Raw genomic sequence first — 21,340 nt, 5'->3', positions numbered from 1 at the left:
GCAATATCTCTCCCTTTTGCTTTTGCATAAATGAAATGTTTGCCTTTGTCTGTTCACTGAAGCATTTTCATTGTTTATTGAAATGGGGTCTTCTGTGTGTTTGTCGATGTGTCCCTAAACAGGGTGCGTTGTGCATTTGTGTTTGTGTGTGTATTTGTGTGTGTTTGGTTGTGGGGTAGAATTTATGTTGTTTTTTGCTTTGCTTTCTTGGAGACATGTTCCCAAGAGCCTTGCACACCTGATCTGAAAAGTTTGCTGAGACTTTTTTCTTGACCTTTGTTTTGTTAAATGTTTCCCTAACAGACTTAGATAGATAATTCGCAGGATTAAGCTCATAAGACCACTCACTGGAGCAAGATCAATGTCAATCATTGTTTTTAATTTCTTTATTGATGTCCAGGTTTAAACTTGGAGTTCCTGTATGGAAACAGCTGCTTTACCAGCATGGAGCTTTTGTGTATTAGGAAGGACATATTAAAGTTAAGATATCCTAACAAAATAAAGGATTTCTCAGCGGATTTCTTGCATGTAGTACCAAATGATGTGATATTCTGGAAGACCTGTAAACAACATCTTGGTATTGAAGATAACCCTGGGACTAACTAATGGAAGTTGTAAATGAGATCATATATGCTTATCTTGTTGTTGTGAAGCCTTAGTTTTGGTTGAGTTAGTTGGGAGCGCAGAGGCTTTTCAAGCTGGATGTCTGGCAGTAACTCCACTTTAGGGAGATATACAGTAGAGTAGGCAAAGGGACCAGACGGTGTGGGCTCTGCAGATGTCAGCTCTGTCCCTGTGTCAACTCTTGCAACACTAGTATCACAGGATATAATAGTTGTCATCCACATGTAGTGCTGTTTTCTTTCCATACCCTTCCCTGACTATCTTCAATCCCTGCATCTCTGGTGAAAAACCTGCTGGTCCGGGAATGCTTGCTGTGTAATGCTTACCTTATGAAAGCAATGAACTGGCTGATGGATTTTTATTTTATTTTAATCTCAATATATTTCAATCATGTCATTGCAGGAAGTGCTGTGAGGCTAGAACTTTCTCTTTAAAGAACATCATTTTGCTGCAAGTACAATGGGGAGTTTTGTAAGATTTCTGGAGCTTCCCCCCACATCCCAGAAAATCCTGCCAGGTTTTGACAATTGAAAATTGCCCTTCTTTCCATCACGTTTCTCACACTGGTTGTCGGGCAGTGATTCCATTATTTAAGAGATGGACAGGAGTGGGGATCAGGCCTCTAAGATGGGTGGTTAATTGGGCTCTTATTGCTAGGTTGTTGTTGTTGTTGTTGTTGTTGTTGTTGTGTGTAACTTGTTGCATTTGTGGTTTATGTAAAAAAGCAACATCCTCATTCCTCGCAATATCTATAATTAATTGCGTGTTGAGGTCCCCAAGCCACCCCAAAAAAATCACACTTCAGACATAATTTTGTTTGGTTTTTTGGCAATAATTTAGGCCACAACTTTATTCAAATACAAATCATGTGAGTGGTTGCGTAGGCATTGGTTCAGACTAGCTGTCCACCGGGAAAGAGCTGACTTTCGGTCAGCGAGAGTGGATTGCCATCTGGGGAGAGTTAAGGAGGCAGGGGTCAGAGCCTCTCTCTCCCCTGAGGTCCCAGGGGCTCTTGTGTGGCCCTGTCCCCCTAACGGGGGTTTGGACAAAAGCATGTCGAGCCCCTGTATTCTATTAACGGAATTCCCTGCACACCATCATCATTCTGGAGGGGGGCATCACCCTACCAGTAACCAACACAATAGCCAATGCCTAACTGCCAACCTTACAAGTTGTGACTAGTTGCTACTGCAGTAGGCGAAAACCAAATGGCAGCAGCCAATCAGCCAAATGGAAAAATTCCTACTGGGCCCCTGTCCCAAAGCAGACGACCCCATGACTGGCAGTTGCAAGTTCAATGCAGAGGCCTAAAATAAAGGGAGGGAGCGTGGGTGATCCAAAGCACGCAGCCAAGAGAAAGATCACCCTGTGTGAAGAGCAATATAAAGGGCGCTGGGCTGTCCATCACGATATTGCAACATTTAATTCACCCCAGCAACACCCAGGGTCCTATGGAAGCTGTGGCCAGCTAGCTAACCCCACCCAGCTGCCAGAGAGGTGGTTTGCCAGCCCCCACCGCAACGCGTGCTCTCCCAGGGGAGAACCAGATTTCTCATTTTTTTCCTTGATATTCAGGTTAAGGCTTAGAGTACAGGCATGACCAACTTACATGCTTTCAGGAGCATTCCTGTTCCTAGGGGATGGCCCAGCTGGGATTCAACTGCTTTACTGGCCTGGATCATGACAAGCAAGGTGAAAGTAATATCAATCACTCCAGGTAGGGGCAGTTAAGCCATTAAGCCTTGTCTGCCTGGAGCCAGTGGCGGGATGACAAAATGACAAAAATATGAGTTTCAAAAAAATAAAAAATAAAAATTGGACTCACAAAACTTTTTAGTTCAGCCAACACATGTAATGAAATGCAGCTGTCCCTGAGCACCACACTGCGGGGGCCGGCACTTGCCGTGGGGCCTGCAGTGTGCCCGAGCCACGTGTCTCTCCTGGCAGTGACAAGGTGGCTTGGGTGCCTGCAGGGTCCGCACTGCCTAAAATGGCAGTGTGGGACTTGTGTCTGCCCTCCGCCTCTCCCTCAGCTGCCCTACAGCTGAGGGATTATGGCAGAGAGGCTCCATGCAGTGCTCCTCACCCCCATGGGCGGCTCGCCCCACCCCCAGCTGGAGGATGCGTGCGCTGCCCCTGGCACACAAGCAGCTAGCTACAATGCTGCCTGGAGCATTGCTGGTACTGCATAGCCCCTGCAACCCCTGGATCTCCTGCAGCTGGCAGGAGGGGTTCAGTTGGTTGGCTACTATTGTATGTTGGCTGTTGGGTTAAATGTTTTGTTTGGGATAGTGTGAGTGTGATGTGTTTGTGTGTGTTGTTGGCTGCTTGGTTCCTCTGTGTTAAGAATTTATTGTCTGCCTCTTTATTTGATCTTGGGTAAGCTTCTTGGGTAGGGCTTGCTGATCAGAAGGTCGGCGGTTCGAATCCCTGCCACGGGGTGAGCTCCCATTGCTCGGTCCCAGCTCCTGCCCACCTAGCAGTTCGAAAGTGCAAGTAGATAAATAGGGACCGCTCCAGCGGGAAGGTAAACGGTGTTTCCATGTGTTGCTCTGGTTCGCCAGAAGCGGCTTTGTCATGCTGGCCACATGACCCGGAAGCTGTCTGCGGACAAACGCCGGCTCCCTTGGCCTATAAAGCGAAATGAGTGCCGCAACCCCAAAGTCAGACACGACTGGACCTGATGGTCAGGGGTCCCTTTACCTTTACCTTTAAGCTTCTGCACTTTTTAAATGTGGGTATAAAGGCCTATTCTGCTCAATAAATTCAACCTTTCTTCTACACTGTTGGGCTCTTGCTACTTCAGAGATCTATTAAGATAGAACCCATTTTGGTTTTGGCGAAAGAGCAGCCCATATCCAATTGGCCCCTCACAGACAAAGCCATGGTGCTTGCTGCTTCAGTGTCCAATCTGAGGTGTAGCAGCAAGGAATCCTACATTCATACATTGTATTTCTATATGTAAGTCTCTTGATATATCTTTATAATAAAGCACTAGAACTGATCACTCAGGTGTTTTGTGAATCTTCCTTTGGAATCTCTGCAACTGGGTCCTTCAGGGGATCAGTCAGTCCTTTGGACCCTCAAAGCAGAGCACATTGCTACCTGTTGGCAAATGATATTGCATTAATGATACCTGAAGATACCCTTCCTGTATATGCAAAATATACAGAACTTAGAACTGTAGTAAAATAAAAAAAAATTAAATGTAGCTCCTACTTTCTAAGGCAGGTAGCTTCTACTACATTCTGCAGGCCTAAATCAACCTAAAAACAACAATCTATTTCCCTCCTGAGAGATGAACACCCTGGGCTTCATGTAGTTTCCTCAGCTAACTCCAAATGAAAACCCTTAGCACAGAGCTTCACTAAACTGTCACTTGATTGTGAAATTGACACAGCAGCCTAAATTACATTAGGCTGTTGTCAGTGGTGAAGCTAGAGTCGCAAAGGTCAACCTTGATCAATCATTTAGGAAGAAGAGGTGAGCTTTGAATTGAGGAAGAATCACTAAAGATCAACCTTCCACATGTTTTGAGCTATAATTCCACTCCATATGGTAAAACAGTGGATACCTTTCCATTTGGTTTACCCAATAACAACACAAAAAACAACACAGGGAAAATAAAAGTTAATACCATGCATTACTTTTAGATGACAATAGAAAACCAAGCCATTTAAGTAGCACTCCGGTAGTCTAATGAGCGCGGACCAATGGCCTTTTATATTTTGTTGGACTCCATCTCCCTTCAACCTAAAACAGGATGATAAGTGGTCCTAGCTGATAATAGTTAGATGCCAACAAGATACGGAAAGGGCCAGATAGGGATTGCTGTAATAGCAAAATTACCCTGTTCACATTGTATCTAGGTGACAGTACTACGAATTGTAATAATGGTTTAATTTTTCAAAACTCAACAAAATAATATATATGGGGTACGGGGCAACAGCAAATGTGTCTACCAATTGATTCTGCTGCATACTTTTCATTCCTGCTTCTTGGATATTGGATTGCTCCCTAAGAAGGGCAACCCCAGCAGATCTCAACTCCTAGGAAGGGCTATAAAAGGAAATCCCAAACATTTCAGAATAAATCTGGGAATAGTGTCAGGAAATTGTTTAAAATTCAATTGTTTCCACAATGCAGCCTGGATCTCTTTGTTTCTCATGCTATAGATGAATGGGTTCAGCATGGGTGGAAGAATAGTGTATATCACAGAAAAGACTAGATCCAGGTCAGCTGAGCTATTATGCCATTAATAATATTAATGTTAATATTGATGTTGATGTTGATAATAATAGTATGCCACTGTTCAGAATGAATTTTGAGGACAGCAGTTAAGATCCATGCAGAAGTTATAACAGTGAAGATAAATCACCCTAATGTTGTGATAGTGCTAAATACAAGAAATCCAATTTCAGATAGGAACAGAGCAGAGCAAGACAATTTTAGTAGTTTTTGATTTCACAGAAATATTGTTACAATATAGCTAGTATGTTCCATTGACTTGCTGTTGCAGTTTTGAAAAGTAATGGCATTAGCTCAACTATTCCCACTTAAGACTCTTGAGAAAAATACACCATTAATAACATCACATGCTAATAGATAAACAGGAAGTTAATCCTACAATCCTTCTTTCTTAAAAACTCCAGAAAACATGCATGAATTGCAGGGAGATTACACATACATGTGCTGAAAAGCTATAATGGTGCAAGAAAACATGGTTAAACATGGGAGGCAAAATATTTACATCTATGCTTAATGCAGAGATCTCAGGCTGTACATCAATAAAGAAACCACCTCAGCATAAAAACCAAGCGAAACCAAGCAAATAGATAAGAAATATTCTTAAAACATCAATATAAACTGAAAGAGATAACATGTAGTGGCCATGATAACTACCAGCAGACTGCAAATCCATAAAAGCAAAAGAGACATCAAACCCTATCCACCAAGTCTACAATTATGTACCACAGATTGGTTGGTTTGAACCAGGGTTTTGGCGGGAAATCCCAATGGTCATAAAGCGGGGAGGTCACCCAGCATGGTCATCTGGGGGTCTCCAGCCAATCGGGGGTGCTGTGCATGACCCCGCCAAGGACACCAACTTTCAGATGTGTGAGCAATCATTCTCACTTCTGCTGCTATCCTATTTAATTTAAATGGGTGGGGGGTGAGTCCAAATGCCAGGGCACCACCACAGGAAATCTTAGTTCCTGGATGTAATATCTACAGGGTGGGTTTTGTGACAGAGCGCTGGCTTTCTCTTGCAGAGAAAAAATATTTCACCGCCTTAGCCCATTGCATTTTATTTACTTATTAATATACTGCAACATAAAATGAGAAAAATGTATGCCATTGCTGTATTCAGTCGTTGTTGTTTTTGTACGCACAATACCGCCACAAGCACCCCCCTCCACTGCCGCTTGTCACTCTCCTGCTCCCACCCTCCCCCCTTGCACCTTTGCAACTTCCTTGACCACTGCTTCCCATGGCTGTAGGCAGAGACTCCTGGAGATAATTTGGGATGATCCTTACAATCGCCGAATCACCTTTCAGGAAGATGCCTGCCAATAATATCAAGGTTGTGGCAGAGCCTGTTCTGGCCTATGGCTTTCCTACTAATGGGATGATGTTGCATCCAGCTGAAGAACACCAGTAAAAGCAAGCATACATCATTGATAATAAAGAAACCACCCCAGCATAAGACAGAGCTAAACAGAGCAAATAGATAAGATACATTTTTAAAACATCAATATAAATTAAAAGAGATAATATGTAGCGGCCATGACAACTATTAGCAGACATGGAAGACCAGCCCTGTGTCCCCACATTTTATTTGTCTCCAGTGATGGGAATTCTTTAGCAGATCTCAACACTTTCAACGCCTGGGCAGGACAATTCAATGAAATCCCAAGCATTTCTGGATATATCTTGGAACAGTGTCAGGAAATTGCTTAAGATTCAATTGTTTCCACAATGCAGTCTGGATCTCTTTGTTTCTCATGCTATAGATGAATGGGTTGAGCATAGGGGGAAGACTAGTATATATCACAGCAAAGACTAGATCCAGGCCAGATGAGCTATTACTAGGTGGTCTGATATAGGCAAAGACTGCAGTGAAAATGAACACAGAGACAACGAGGAGGTGGGGAAGGCATGTGGAGAGGGCCTTATTCCGTCTCTGTTCAGAAGGCATTTTGAGGACTGTACTCAAGATCCACGCATAAGTTACAATGATGAAGACAAAGCATCCAAACACAAAAATACAGCTAAATATAAGAAGTCCAACTTCAACTAGGTATAAGTCAGAGCAAGACAATTTTAGTAGTTTTGGGACTTCAAAGAAGAACTGATCAACATGATTGGAACAGAACATAATCGAAAATGTGCCTGCAGTGTGTAGCACAGCATAGAGAATACTAGTGATCCATGCCATGGTTATCATCTGAATGCAGGCTCCTTTGTTCAAAATTACTTCATATTGCAGTGGATTACAGATGGCAACATACCTGTCATGTGCCATTATGGTTAACACAGTAAAATTAGAGCATCCAAATAGGAAATAGAAGAAAACTTGAGTGACACATGCAGCATAAGAAATGTGGCTGTTACTCATGATGGAATTAACCATGGATTTGGGTTGAATGACAGATACTGCGCCTATATCAGAAACGGCCAAGTTCATGAGGAAGAAGTACATTGGTGTATGCAGGTGATGGTCAAGGGCTATTACAAAGATGATCAAAATATTCCCAATTACCGTTATCAAGTATAGTCCTAGGAAAACAAAGAAGTGTAGTATCTGTAGTTCTCGCATCTGAGAAAATTCTAGAAGTAGAAATCCAGATGTGGAAGTCACATTATGCATTTTGTATGTCACACAAGAATGCCTGCTATCTGTGAAGGAGGGAAGATCACACCAAAATATCAGAACTGATTCTCCATTTCATTTAATGCTTGTATGCTGGCAATTTAAATTCATATTTATTAATGTTATGGGCAGTGCTGCATCCACCATGAAATATGTGCTTCATATGATAACCCTGTTGCCCCTTCAACATTTTCATCATAGTACAACAAAGTGGATGTCATAAATGCATCTTGAGTAGATGAGAATCCTTGGGGTATCAGTGGAAATTTGCACAATTACTTTATCCTTCAGAAAAATAGGTTCAGCTGGTTCAAGATGCAGTAGTCTTATTAGTGACCAGTGTTCAATTTTGAACTCACAAATCACTTGCAGTGGTTCACAAATTAGTTTCTCTGCACAGTTAAACTACTCATATTACTATGTCGAATGTTAAGTGAGTTGTTTTCCTAATGTCTGATATTGACTCCTTCCCTACAGACTCTGCCTTGTGTTCAGATTGGCAAGGGGGCTCCTCTTCGTAGTTCTAGAACCCTCAGTAGTTCATGGGACTGGACTCGGAGAAACTGTTTTCTGACCTTAATATGGTTGCACTTGAAAAAAGAAACTGCAAAGGGAGATTGCACCATGAAACTCCTAAATTGCAATTCAACCAGAGGTATAGTGAACTGTTCCAACAGATTTTTTTAAATAACTAAACATGTATTAAATGGTTTACCAATCCAGCTACTTTGTTAATTGTTTCACTGTCTCTGTACTTTTTACGATTCACTGTTTACACCCTCCATCCCCTACCTCAAAAGCTAACCACAGCCACATGTATACTCAAGAGAATGCTTCATGGAACTTTGTTCCAAAAAAACATCACACCATAATAATTGTGTAAAAAAAATTCATGCAACAACACATTACTGGTACTGTTCAGGAATGTGACAACAAAAGCTACAATGGCATATTAGATTTTATCTGGTTGTTTGTGCACTAACCATGAAGTCTAGAAGTTAGGGTAAGTTTGTAAAGGGTTTTCTTTTTTGGTCTTTTGACTTCTTAAGAAATCAATATGCATTATAAACGAAAATCCCCTGCACAATAAATTTATTAGTCCTCAAGACAACTTTTGTTTTTGCCATAACAGATCATATATACATTTTAGTAAGTAGGCTGCAATACTGGGAACACTTAGCTGGGAATAAGTACCACTAGATTTAATCAGACATACTTTGAGCATAGTTTTATTATTAAATGATGGAAAATGGATGTACTCACTTACATTATTAATGTAACCATCACCGGTTCCAGGCAGAAATCTCCTATTAGATCAAATGCAGCAGTTTTCAAAAGAGATACTCCAGTTGCTCAGGAGGAAGACTTTGAAGTATTATGTTGCATGTATGTGTAGAATGAACTTTTCTTCTCTCAACAATGTTTCAGTGGGCAGACAAGGCATGTAGTTCACCCAGTCCTTTGAACTTCATTAATTCTTTCTTTGAAAATTAATCCTCTCTATGTATCTACAAACACTGAGGTTTTCCTGCTGCGGGAAGGAATTTATAGTTTTGTTTTTCTGACTTCTTTGAGACATGCTCCCAGGAGCCCATTGCACCTGATCAGAAAAGTGTGTTGAATTTTTTCCCCTTCACCTTCTCTGTTTGTTTCCTAACCAACCTAAATAGATGATTACCACAAATAAGGCAATAGGAATATTAATGTCTATAATTAATTCTATTTTGATTCCCTTGATGTTCAGGTTAAGACTTAAAGTGCAAGTACTATACCTGCAAAGAGTTGTTCCATGTTGCCTTTTACAGCTGTTCCCAAAAGAGAGAATAGAACATTGCTGAGAGGCTGGCTCAACAAAGCATTTTGCAGATGCAGTTGGTGGTGGCTGTTCATGTTTCTATGTTACAAAGGGCTGTAAATTTTAGTTCCTGAATGTTAATCTGTTTGACAGAACTGTTGTGGAGCTGATCTAGCACAAAGGCCAAGCTTCAAAAAATTGGTTTTTTGGTGACACAACCTGAAACACATAATCTCTGGATGACAGTGCTCTTTTTTGTTTAATTTAGGACACTTATGTAATTTTTATCATTCATGTAAAATGAACAAATGAATGAATTTACTGCTGTTTTATGTTTGCTTTGTGTCGTTTACACATGTAAAAGTTATTTGCTGGGAATCCCTTCAGAGACTCTTAATAATAATATTAATAAAGAATTTCTGTACATAAATATTGAATATTATACAAAAAGTATAGGCTATGATATTCCAAAAAAACCCAAATAACTCTCATTTTTTATACCTAAGACATGTAAATAGGATACTCCTAGGGCCATTACCTTAACAAAGAGACTTGATTTGACCACTTCAGCAGTTCCTTCCCCTATGAACTACAATCTTAGAGATACAAAATCACATGTGTTATCTGTATGGGCCTATGGCCGTAAATAAAATTCTAAATTCTAAAAAATTCATGTGTTATCACAGTAATCATGAATCTGAAGCCATTCCTATCCTTATTAGATCTTAAAAAGGAAGTTTGGCATTGTATTTTCTAGTGCTTTGTGGGAGAACAACATGAATTTTCAGTCTAATCCAGGGGTGTCAAACTCAAATTCATCGGGGGCCGCATCAGCAGTTTGGTCACCCTCAAAGGGCCGGTTGTACCTGTAGGACTATGTGTCCACTCTTTATTATCATAAATTATTGTCACTGCATTCAATTATTACTGGTTTTTTGTAATAATGTAAGTAGTAATGTCGCGCGTGCACACTCCGTCGCTGGGCTCCCGCTGCTGCTGCCGCTTCCGCAGCGACTTTGCAAGCCTTCCGGATGAAAAGGTGGCTTGGGGGCAGCTGCCGATCACGCGCGGCAGCCCCCCCAAGCCGCTTTTTCACTCGGAGGGCTCGCAAAGTCGCTGCGGAAGCGGCAGCAGCAGCGGGAGCCCAGCGACGGAGTGTGCACGCGCGACATTTTGCACGTGCGCACTCAGTCCTGACGTTGCGTTGTGACATCACGACGCAACGTCATGGCGCCCCGCCCCCAGGGTGGTGCCTCCTCCGCGCTGTCGCCCCGGGCGGCACGGAGCCTCCCTCCGCCCCCGCGGCCGGCGGCGGCTACAAGGGCCACATGACGAGGTCTGGCGGGCTAGATTCGGCCCGCGGGCCTTGTGTTTGACACCCGTGGTCTAATCTTCCAATCCCAACTTTAAAAGTTGGAACTTTAATGCTGTATTGTTTTCAATACTTGATTGGGAGCCGCCCAGTGTGGCTGGGGAAACTCAGCCAGATGGGCAGGGTATAAATAATAAATTATTATAATATGATTATTATTAAAAGAAACACCAAATGGAAAACGATCGCTAACCTTTTTTTTTTTTTTATTCAATCACTTGGAAGACTTCAATAAGCACAAGGTGACACTCTTTTGATGGTAGTTCATTGAGTGTTGATTGTTATTACTTTTCAAGAGTATGACAAATATATCTACGGGTTTGTTGTTGTGACAGAGCACTGGTTTTCCCTTGCAGAGAATCATTGAACCACCTTAGCCTTTTGCATTTGGTTTACTAATTAAAATACTGCAATATACTTGTAAAATGTGAAAAACATATAGCATTGTTGTATTAAGTGGTTTTTTGGTTTGGTTTTAAAGAAAAATAGGAGCCGGTATGTATCATGCCCCCACGACCACCACTACCCTGCCACTGCCCCTTGTCACTCTCCTGCTCCCTCCCTCCCCCCTTGCACCTTAGCAACTTCCTCTACCACTGTTTCCCATTGCTGCAGGCAGAGCCTCCTGGAGGTGATTTGGTGTGACCCTTACAATCACCAAAGCACCTTTCAAGAAGATGCCTGCTATTCATAAATAAGTTGGGCCAGAGCCTATTCTGGCCTATGGTTTTCCTGCCACAAAGATGATGTGGCATCCAGCTGAAGAGGGGGAGCCTCCTGCCTCCTTCTGCAAACATGAATCACTATCTCTTTAAGCCAACTCAATGGACTGCAGTGCCTTCTTCTATGGAGTCCAGTCATTGAGATACAACATAATTGGCCTAAAGGGAACCCAAATGTTCAAAGCAAATCCTTTAATCCAATAACAATATTAGTTTGTATCAATATGTCCATTATACACAAACATACACACACAAACAAACAAATTGACTTGGATAGCTGTGCAGCTTCTAATAAACCATCCTGTGCATTATTATTTTTTGAAAGACTAGATGCAGATCAGACAAGCTATTGCTAGGTGTTCTTGTATGAGCAAAGAGTCCAGTGAACAAGAGCACAGAGAAAACAAGGTGGAGGGGCAGGCAAGTGGAGAGGGCCTTATGCCATTAATAATATTGCTATTGCTATTGATACTGATAATAATAGTATACCACTGTTCAGAATGGATTTTGAGGATAGCAGTTCAGATCCACACTGAAGTTATAGCACTGTAGATGAATCACCCTAATGTTATGATAGTGCTAAATACAAGAAATCCAATTTCAGATAGGAACAAGGCAGAGCAAGACAATTTTAGTAGTTTAGGATTTCACAGAAATATTGGTACAATATAGCTCGTATGGTTGGTTAACTTGCTGTTGCAGTTTTGAAAAGTAATGGCATTAGCTCAACTGTTACCACGTAAGACTCGCGAAAAAAAATACACCATTAATACCAGGCATCAACATCACATGCTAATAGAAAAACAGAGTATCATTGAGAAAGATATTCCAGAAAGCTCAAAAGATATTTTTTTATATGGAGTGGCAGCTGCAAGAATGTTGATAGCATCAAATTGGAAAGGGGAGAGCGTACCAAAAGTAAAAGAATGGCAATATAAATTTCAAGAGTATGTCGAGATGGCCCAGCTGACCAGTAGCTTGAGAGGAAATAATAGACAGGCATTTGTGAAAAAATGGGAGAGATATACAAAATACCTGCAAGGCATCCAAAATGGTATAAAGTCCGTGGTGGCCTTTGAATGATCCTGGAGGAAAATACACTAAGTCAGAAAAAGAAGCTGTGTTTGGTTTTGTAGAAGGTTTTGGAATTAAATAAAGGACAAATGAAAATGTTATGTACTTTCAAGAGCAGAAAAGGAATGCCTATCAGGAAAGACAGGAAGTCTGTATGTGTGTAAATGTGTGCTTATTTATGTATGATATTAAAGTTTGGTTAAGGTTAATAACTTATGTTTAAGTCAAGAATTAAAGAAGAATTGTAATGTGGGTGGGTGTGGGTGTGGGTGTGTGTAAAATAATAGATTAGTCGTTTTATATAATTTTCTATATGTTGTTAGGTGCTAATGATGTCATTGGTGCTATTTATGGTTGGTATTTTATGTTATATCATTATTGTTGTGTTGTTTGTGTTCTTGTTTTTTCTTTGATTTTGTATTTTCAATTATTATATTCAGTATGATGAGTGTAAGATTAAGTATTGTAAATTAAAAAAAAACATCCCATGCTAATAGAAAAACAGGAAGTTAATCCTACAATTACACATACATGTGCTGAAAAGATTACACATACATGTGCTGAAAAGCTAAAATGGTGCAAGCAAACATAGTTAAACATGGGAGGCAAAATATTTACATCTATGCAGGCTGTACATCAATAAAGAAACCACCTCAACATAAAAACAAAGCGAAACCAAGCAAATAGATAAGATATATTCTTAAAAGATCAATATAAACTAAAAGAGATAATATGTAGTAGCCATGAAAACTACTAGCAGACCACTAATCCAAAAGAGACACCAAGCCTTACCCACCAAGCCTACAATCATGTATTTCTAGATAGCAGCAGCATCCTCACTTCTGCTGCTATCCTACAGAATTTCAAGGGAGAGGGAAGTCCAAAGCCAGGGCGCCACCACAGGGAAGGACCACTACTGCGGCCCCACATTTTATCTGTCTCTAATGATGGGACTTCCTTAGCAGATCTCAACACTTTCATCTCCTGGGCAGGAATATTCAAGGAAATCCCAAGGATTTCTGGATATATCTCGGAACAGTGTCACAAAAGTGCTTAAGGCTCAATAGCTTCCTCAAAGCTGCTTGGATCTCTTTGTTTCTAATGCTGTAGATGAAGGGATTCATCATAGGAGGAAGTATAGTATATATCACAGCAAAGACTAGATCCATCCCAGATGAGCCTTTACTAAGTGGTCTGATGTAGGCAAAGAGTCCAGTGAACATAAGCAGAGAGACAACAAGGAGATGAGGCAGGCAGGTGGAGAGAGCCTTATGCCGTCCCTGTTCAGAAGGCATTTTGAGGACTGCAGTCAAGATCCACGCATAAGTTACAATGATGAAGACAAAGCAGCCAAACACAGAAATCCAACTAAATGCAAGAAGTCCAACTTCAACTAGGTATAAGTCAGAGCAAGACAATTTTAGTAGTTTTGGGACTTCACAGAAGAACTGATCAACAAGATTGGAACAGAATGTAATTGAAAATGTTCCTGTAGTGTGTACGACAGCATAGAGAATACTGATGATCCATCCAATGGTTATCATCTGAATGCAGGCCCCTTTGTTCACAATTATTTCATATTGCAGTGGATTACAGATGGCAACATACCTGTCATGTGTCATTATGGTTAACACAGTAATATCAGAGCATCCAAAGAGGAAAAAGAAGAAAACTTGAGAGACACATGCAGCATAAGAAATGTGCCTGTTGTTCATAATTGAATTAACCATGGATTTGGGTTCAATGACAGAAACTGTTCCAATATCAGAAACGGCCAAGTTCATGAGGAAGAAGTACATTGGTGTATGCAGGTGATGGTCAAGGGCTATTACAAAGATGATCAAAAGATTCCCAATTACCGTTATCTAGTATAGTCCAAGGAACAGAAAGAAGTGTAGTATTTGTAGTTCTCGGACCTGAGAAAATTCTAGAAGTAGAAATCCTGATGTGGAAGTCAGATTATGCATTTTGCATGTCACACAAAGTTGCGTGCTACCTGTGAGTGAGAGAAAATCCCATCAAATATCAGAAATGACTCTCCATTTTACTTAATGCTTGTATGCAGACAATTTAAATTCATGTTTATTAATATTATGGTCAGTACTGCAATCCACCATAAAATGTGTGCTTCATGTAGGGAGGACTGTGATAACCCTGTTGCCCCTTCAACATTTACCTCAGTACAACAAAGTGGATGTCATAAATGCATCTTGAATAGATGAAAAGCTTTGGGACACAGGAGAAAAGATGGGCAAATTGTGCTTGGAAGATGAATGGGCAAAGAGACAAGAGAATGGGTATGAAGATGATGAGAAGAAATGTTGTGGGAATAAGAAACTGTTTATTTACTTTTCCTCATGCATATTACCAGTGCTTTTTTAAAGAAAAAATTGTACTGGTACTCACCACGAAGTTGCTACAGTAAGTGCCACAATTTAAAAATTGGGAGGGGGGGATTTCAGGACTTAATGTCCTTGAGTACCCCCAGAAATGCACTGCGTATTATAAACAGTAGATGCAATTTGTCTTCCAGCTGGATCAGTGAAGTGTTTGCATTTGTTTCCTCATTGCATCACTTCCATTCTTCATTTGAATCAAGACTCTTTGCCTTTCAGCGTAGCTTTTCAGTTTTTCAGTTGTGGAAAGGAATTTATCTGTCTGTCTTTGGTTTCTTGGAGACGTGTTCCCATGAGCACAGTGCAGCTAATGAGAAAGCTTTGTTGATACTTCTTCTTCTTTCGCCTTTATTATTATTTCCCTTACCCTAGATAATTGGCACTGATAAGCTAATGGGACTGTTCAACTCATGGGAGCTAGAGCAATGTCTTTAATTCATTCTCATATCTTCAGGTCCAGGTTCAGACTCAAGAGTACAGGGGTTCTATGCCAGCAAGGAGCTGCTCCATATTATGAAAGGCCTTTGAGATAGCAGCTATCTCCTCAACAGAATATAGAGGATGGCACTGAGGCCCACTGACACGTGCTTGCAAAGCATTTTGCAGACAGCATTGCTGAGATCCATTCTGATTGAATTCTGGTTTGCGTGTTCAGACCCAGAGACCTCCCCCCTAAATAAATTCACACTTGACACAAATTTTAGTTTGTTTTGTGGCAGAATTTAGGCCACAACTTTATTGATTACAGAAAGTGAGTGGTTGCATAGGCTCTGGTTCAACTAGCTACCTGCACCCTTGCAAGTAGTTCTGACCCAGAGCTCTATCGTAGGTCAGCCAAGGGTGAACATCTGAGGTAGGTAGAAAGCCTGGGTACAGGCTATTTCCACTCCCCCAGATGCTCCCCTGGGCTCAGGCACGGGCACAACCCCCTCTCGGGGTTGACCAAACCAAGTTGAGTTCCTGGATTCCTTTAATGGAATACCCTTCACATAGGGATGGTGAGAGCGTTCTCCCATCCCTATCACCTGAACCAGTGCGTATCCGCAACCTTACAAGTTGTGACGATTTGCTACGTGGCAGGCGAAACCCAAATGGCAACAGCCAATCAGCCAAGTGGGGAAAATTCCTGCCATGCCCGTGTCCCAACGACAGATGACATACAACGTCATAGCAAGGTCAAGCCCCAAAGACCTAAACGTAGGAGAGATGGGTGGGTGTTCCAAATGCATGCACCGAAAGAGGGAGCTCTGGGACACGTGCATGGGTATATATAGGTCCTTCGATACATTTAGACTGCACCCCATTTGCCAGATTGCACCCAGCAAAGAGGGACCTACCAATTGGGTGTTGTGGCTGACCAATCTTACCTGCCCACAACACAGGGGATCGGTCTCCAGGTCTCACCACAACACATGCCCTCTTTGGGGGAGGACCCATCTTTTCAGTAGCAATTCTGAAGGAGGCTAGGTTTTCTGATTTATTTTGTTGCATATAGCTATACTTCCTTTCTGCTGAGACACCCAAGACCATTTACAATTTTAAAATGATATAAAATATAAAGGTGGATTGGGGTGGTGGTTGTCGCGGGCCCTTCGCCCTGTACAGCCCACCCCCGGACGTTTTACGGTCTATGAGTGCTGCACCAACGACAAACGGTCCCCAGCTGCAGCCCTCCAGACTACTAGCTGGATCCTGCTTACTTCATTCACCACAGACGAGGATATTGTGAACTAAAAAGTTGTTTATTGAGTACAAAAGCTTGTGGTTGCGGATAAATAAAAGGTTGTTCAATAAGCTTATAACAGTTGTCCTATACCGGCCTAATACCTCTAAATGTTACCGGCCTATTACCTCTAACAAATAACTAAATAGCAATAACAACACGTTTCACAATCTCTTTATCCTCTCTGCTAACTTCCACCTCAGACTCTTAAGCTCCCAGCTCTATCTCCGGACTCACACTGCTCAACTAACTCTCCCACTTCCACCAACCAACTCTCTTCAACTCCAACTTCAACTCTCCAACTGCCCACTGGGAGGGGCGTTTTATACCCAGGCTAAGCCCGCCCCTGAGGGTTCTAACTGTCAGAATGGTTAACCCCTACCTGGCATTGGGCTAGTTCGCCACATACCTCCCTCCTTTTTAGGTTTGTATCAGAGGAGTTACTCGCCAAAGTATCCCTCTGATACAAACAACAGTTTAAAACATCAATATATACATTACATAAACAAACATTTTATAACTCTTACCTATACTTTCCCTAACTATGGCATAATCAGTTACATCTTCAGTAAAAGTACATATAGTTGTGAACATTATATACATGCAATTTCACATAGTACCAGTGACATGTAATATCGTGGTGGTGATGGCTCGTCTTAGGATCAGCCGTGACTCCCTGGTTTTCTAGACAACGCATCAGCCACAATGTTCAGGGTTCCTTTTACTGGGTTGATGGTGAAATCAAAGTCTTGCAAGATTAATGCCCACCTCATTAACTTGCTGTTGTTCTTCATGGATCGTAGCCAGATCAGCGGTGAGTGGTCCGTACGCAGATCAAACGATCGTCCCCACAGATACGGCTTTAAACGTTGTAGAGCCCAGATGATGGCCAAACACTCTTTCTCGATCGTTGACAGATGTTTCTCCCAAGGCAACAACTTTTTGCTGAGATAGACGACAGGATGTAGTTCGTTCTCAGCTCCAGGCTGGCATAAAACAGCGCCAAGTCCATCATTAGAAGCGTCCGTGTAGACCGTAAATGGCTTGCCAAAATCAGGTGAGGCTAGGACTGGTTGGGATATTAGGGCATTCTTCAGCTTGTCAAAAGCAGTTTGACAGGCTGCTGTCCACGTAATGGGGTCTGATATCTTTTTCCCTGTCAGACTAGACAAAGGAGCAGCTATTTCACTAAAATTGGGAATAAATCTGCGATAATACCCCACCAGTCCCAAGAATGCTCTCACTTTTTTCTTGGTTGTGGGTTTCGGCCATGTAGTGATGGCTTCTACTTTTGCAGATAAGGGCTTAATTTGGCCATCCCCAATCATATGACCCAAATATTTTATGGAACTGCCCCCAATGTGACATTTGGCAGCCTTGATGGTTAGACCCGCCTCTTGGATTCTTTGTAACACTATTTTCAAGTGCCTTTTATGATCCTCCCAAGTTTTACTAAATATGGCGATATCATCAAGATACGCAATCGTAAAGTCATATAACCCATTTAAAACTTTATCCATGAGTTGTTGGAAAGTGGCTGGAGCGTTTTTTAGACCGAACGCCATGACTGTAAACTCATATAAACCGATAGGACTTCTGAAAGCGGTCTTTTCCCTATCTTTTGGGTCCATTTGAATCTGATAGTATCCTTTTGTTAAGTCTAAACTAGATATGTATTTACAGCTTCCAATTTTTTCGATTAAATTGTCGAGCCTAGGCATAGGATAGGCATCTGACTTTGTCACATGGTTAAGACGACGGAAATCCAGACAAAATCTTATAGTTCCATCGGGCTTATCTAATAAAAGAACAGGGGCTGCCCATGCACTAACCGAAGGAATAATAATGCCGGCTTTTAACATCTCTTTAACTTCCTCGGTTACAGTCTTTATATAATGACCAGTAATCCTGTACGGAGCCAATGCAATGGGTTTAGCATTACCCGTATCAATCTGATGCATTACCCCTTTAGCAATACCTGGTTTATTGCTGAACGTGGGTGCATAGTGTTTTAAAATTTGTGTTACATCTTCTTGTTGGGACTGCGTTAGTTGTGGGTCCAACTTAATGTCAGAGATTAGACAGGGGTTTGTCTCCCTTTCCCAACAAGGGATTGGCATGTCATGGGGATCTTCTTTAATAGCAAATAATGACCACCCGTCTGCTTTATAATAAGGCTTTATCATATTCACATGCACGACCCGCCTCCCTTCACCGTATTGAATTATATAGTTTACATCATTCATTTTTGAAATGATCTTAAAAGGACCTTCCCAGGTCAGTTGTAACTTGTCCCCTTTTACTAGTCTGATTAATAAAATATCCTGTCCTGGCTCAAAAGATCTCACACGTGCTTTTTTGTCATACCAAACTTTCTGTTTGTGTTGAGCAACCTTGCAATGTTCTCCTGCCAGTTCTAGTGATCGTTTGAGAGTGTTTTGCAATTTAAAAAGGTAGTCAACTACATTCTCAGAATCCCCAACCGGCCGTCCTTCCCAATTAAATCTTAATAAATCTAGGGGACCCTTGATTTTTCTTCCAAACAATAATTCAAAGGGACTAAAACCCGTGCTTTCCTGGGGTATGGATCTATAAGCATATAATAAGGCTTGTATATTGTCATCCCAATCGTGAGGATGTTCCGTTACATATGCCCTCAGCATTCTTATCAGGCTTCCGTTAAATCGTTCTACAAGGCCGTTCGTCTGAGGATGATAAGGACTACTGGTGATGTTTTTATCCCACACCTCTCCCACAAACGCTGCATAAGCTTAGAGGTAAATGAGGCTCCAAGGTCTGTCACGATTTGTTTTGCAAACACTAGCCGACACATATAACTTATTAGAGCTGAAGCCACTGTTTCAGTCTCTATGTTTCGTAACGGAATTGCTTCCGGATATTTCGTCGCAAAATCCACAATAGTCAACAAATAATGATGTCCCCTGCGACTGGCTTTTGGCAGTCGTCCAATTATATCTATTGCTAAACGTTGGAAGGGTTGGGATATTATGGGCAAGGGGCATAATTGTGCTTTCGTTTTATCTTGCCCATGTCCTTGTAATTGGCAAGTATGGCACGTTCGACAAAATAACTTTATTTGCTTGCCCATCCCAGGCCAAAAGAAATTTTGGGACACCCTTTGTTTGGTTCTGGTGATTCCCAAGTGACCTCCAAATATACTGCCATGTGCATGTTGGATTATTTTGTTTCTAAATTCAGTAGGTACTATTAGTTGCCTGTGGATTTCATTACCCCCTCTATTAGGTTTTAAAAGAATCTCTCTGTATAACAACCCATTATCGACTATAAACCGCTCAGGGCTTTCCGGGGTTAATACTGTATTCAAGGCTGTGGCTTGAAAATATTTCTGTAAATCTGTATCTAGTTTCTGCTTGGCTGCAAAACTAGCTGCTTGACTATTTGTAACTGGTACTATACTTGTATCTTGTGTCAGTTCAACAATTGTATCAGGCCTTTCCTCCTGAGGTAACTGTCGCAGTTTTTGTGCCCTAGTAATCACAAATGCACTCTGTACATGGTCAAGTAGATCCCACCCAATTAACATTGGAGCTGGGATTTCTGGTGAAACTGCTACTTGCCATTCTCCAGACCATTGTTTGTATGTCAGATTAACTAGTGCTACTGGCAAGGTTTCCGGCTGTTTTGATATTCCTTTTAAACTGATAGTTTTGCCTTTAATAAAGTCTTCTGGCTTTAGTAAATCAGGATGTATAATACTAATTTGAGACCCTGTGTCTTTTAAGCCTTTATATTGTTTACCATTCACCCAAATTTCTTCTCCTGTTTTGTGTAATAACATGTCATCTTGTTGAATTATATAGCACCTCACAACTTGGGCTTCTGGTAACTCGTCAGGCTCTGCTCTAGACTGGGCCTCGGTTGCCTTGGCAACCATGTTGGCAGTTGACTCTGTCTCCACAGTTTGGACACAATATGTCTGCTTCTGAGGGATAGTATTTGCACTCCTAGTTCTGAGTTCAATTCTACAGTCCACTTGTCTATGGCCTTTTCGTCCACATTGCCAGCAGGTTAAGTCTGGCCTTTTACCCTCACCATATTTATTTATTTTTCCCTCAGTCACCCCCGTTGTTATAGGCGTGTTATGGGGAGCATTTGCATTGGCGGGAAAAATTTTCTTGGCAGTTTCTGTGGTAAATTTTGTGGGCTGTTGCGTTTTCTTAAACTTATTTGTTTCCCAATGTTTGTCCTTATATTTTGGGGCATCATAAGCGTGTTCTCGGATTTCATTTATTTCATCTGCCAGATTAGCAGCTTCCAGGATGGTTTTAGGGCGTCTTTCTTTAATTAAATACTTCAGATGACTATTAATCGTGTCATAAAATTGTTCTAATGCGATCACCTCTTTTATTTTCGCCACAGAATCGGCACCCTCCTGTTCTAGCCACTTGTTTAAATAGTTTGTAGTTTTAGCTCCTAATTGAGCGAATGTTTCCTCACGCAATTTTTTTATGGTTCTAAACTTTTGTCTCAGTTGCTCTGCAGTAATTCCGAATCTAACATAAACCAACTGTTTAAATGCTTCAAAATCTTTGGATTGATCAGATGGCATTTGAGAATAAATCTCTGTTAATGTTCCACTAATACGAGCTCTCAGTATTTGCATTTTCTCCTCATCTTTTACTTCAAAATCTTCGCAAGCCCTCTCAAAAGAAATGATAAATGCTTCAGGGTCGTCTTTATCTCTGAAGTCAGGGAATCTTTTTAAATCCACCCTGCTA

The 21,340-nt window shown here is 41.4% G+C and overlaps 1 protein-coding gene and 1 pseudogene across 1 annotated transcript; both read right to left on the bottom strand.

Moving 5' to 3' along the window:
* Positions 1-6,526: 6,526 nt before the first annotated feature.
* On the bottom strand, positions 6,527-7,495 carry LOC117057684 (olfactory receptor 14A16-like). Its single transcript, XM_033168523.1, has one exon. The coding sequence runs from the start codon at positions 7,493-7,495 to the stop codon at positions 6,527-6,529; it is 969 nt and encodes a 322-aa protein (XP_033024414.1).
* Positions 7,496-13,459: 5,964 nt separating this feature from the next.
* LOC117057683 lies at positions 13,460-14,428 on the bottom strand (annotated as a pseudogene).
* Positions 14,429-21,340: the final 6,912 nt, after the last annotated feature.

This window comes from Lacerta agilis, chromosome 14 (genome assembly GCF_009819535.1).
Source record: "Lacerta agilis isolate rLacAgi1 chromosome 14, rLacAgi1.pri, whole genome shotgun sequence".
NCBI lineage: Eukaryota > Metazoa > Chordata > Lepidosauria > Squamata > Lacertidae > Lacerta > Lacerta agilis.
The sequence above is the reverse complement of the archived record's forward strand: the minus strand, read 5'-3'. Positions and strand labels throughout refer to the sequence as shown.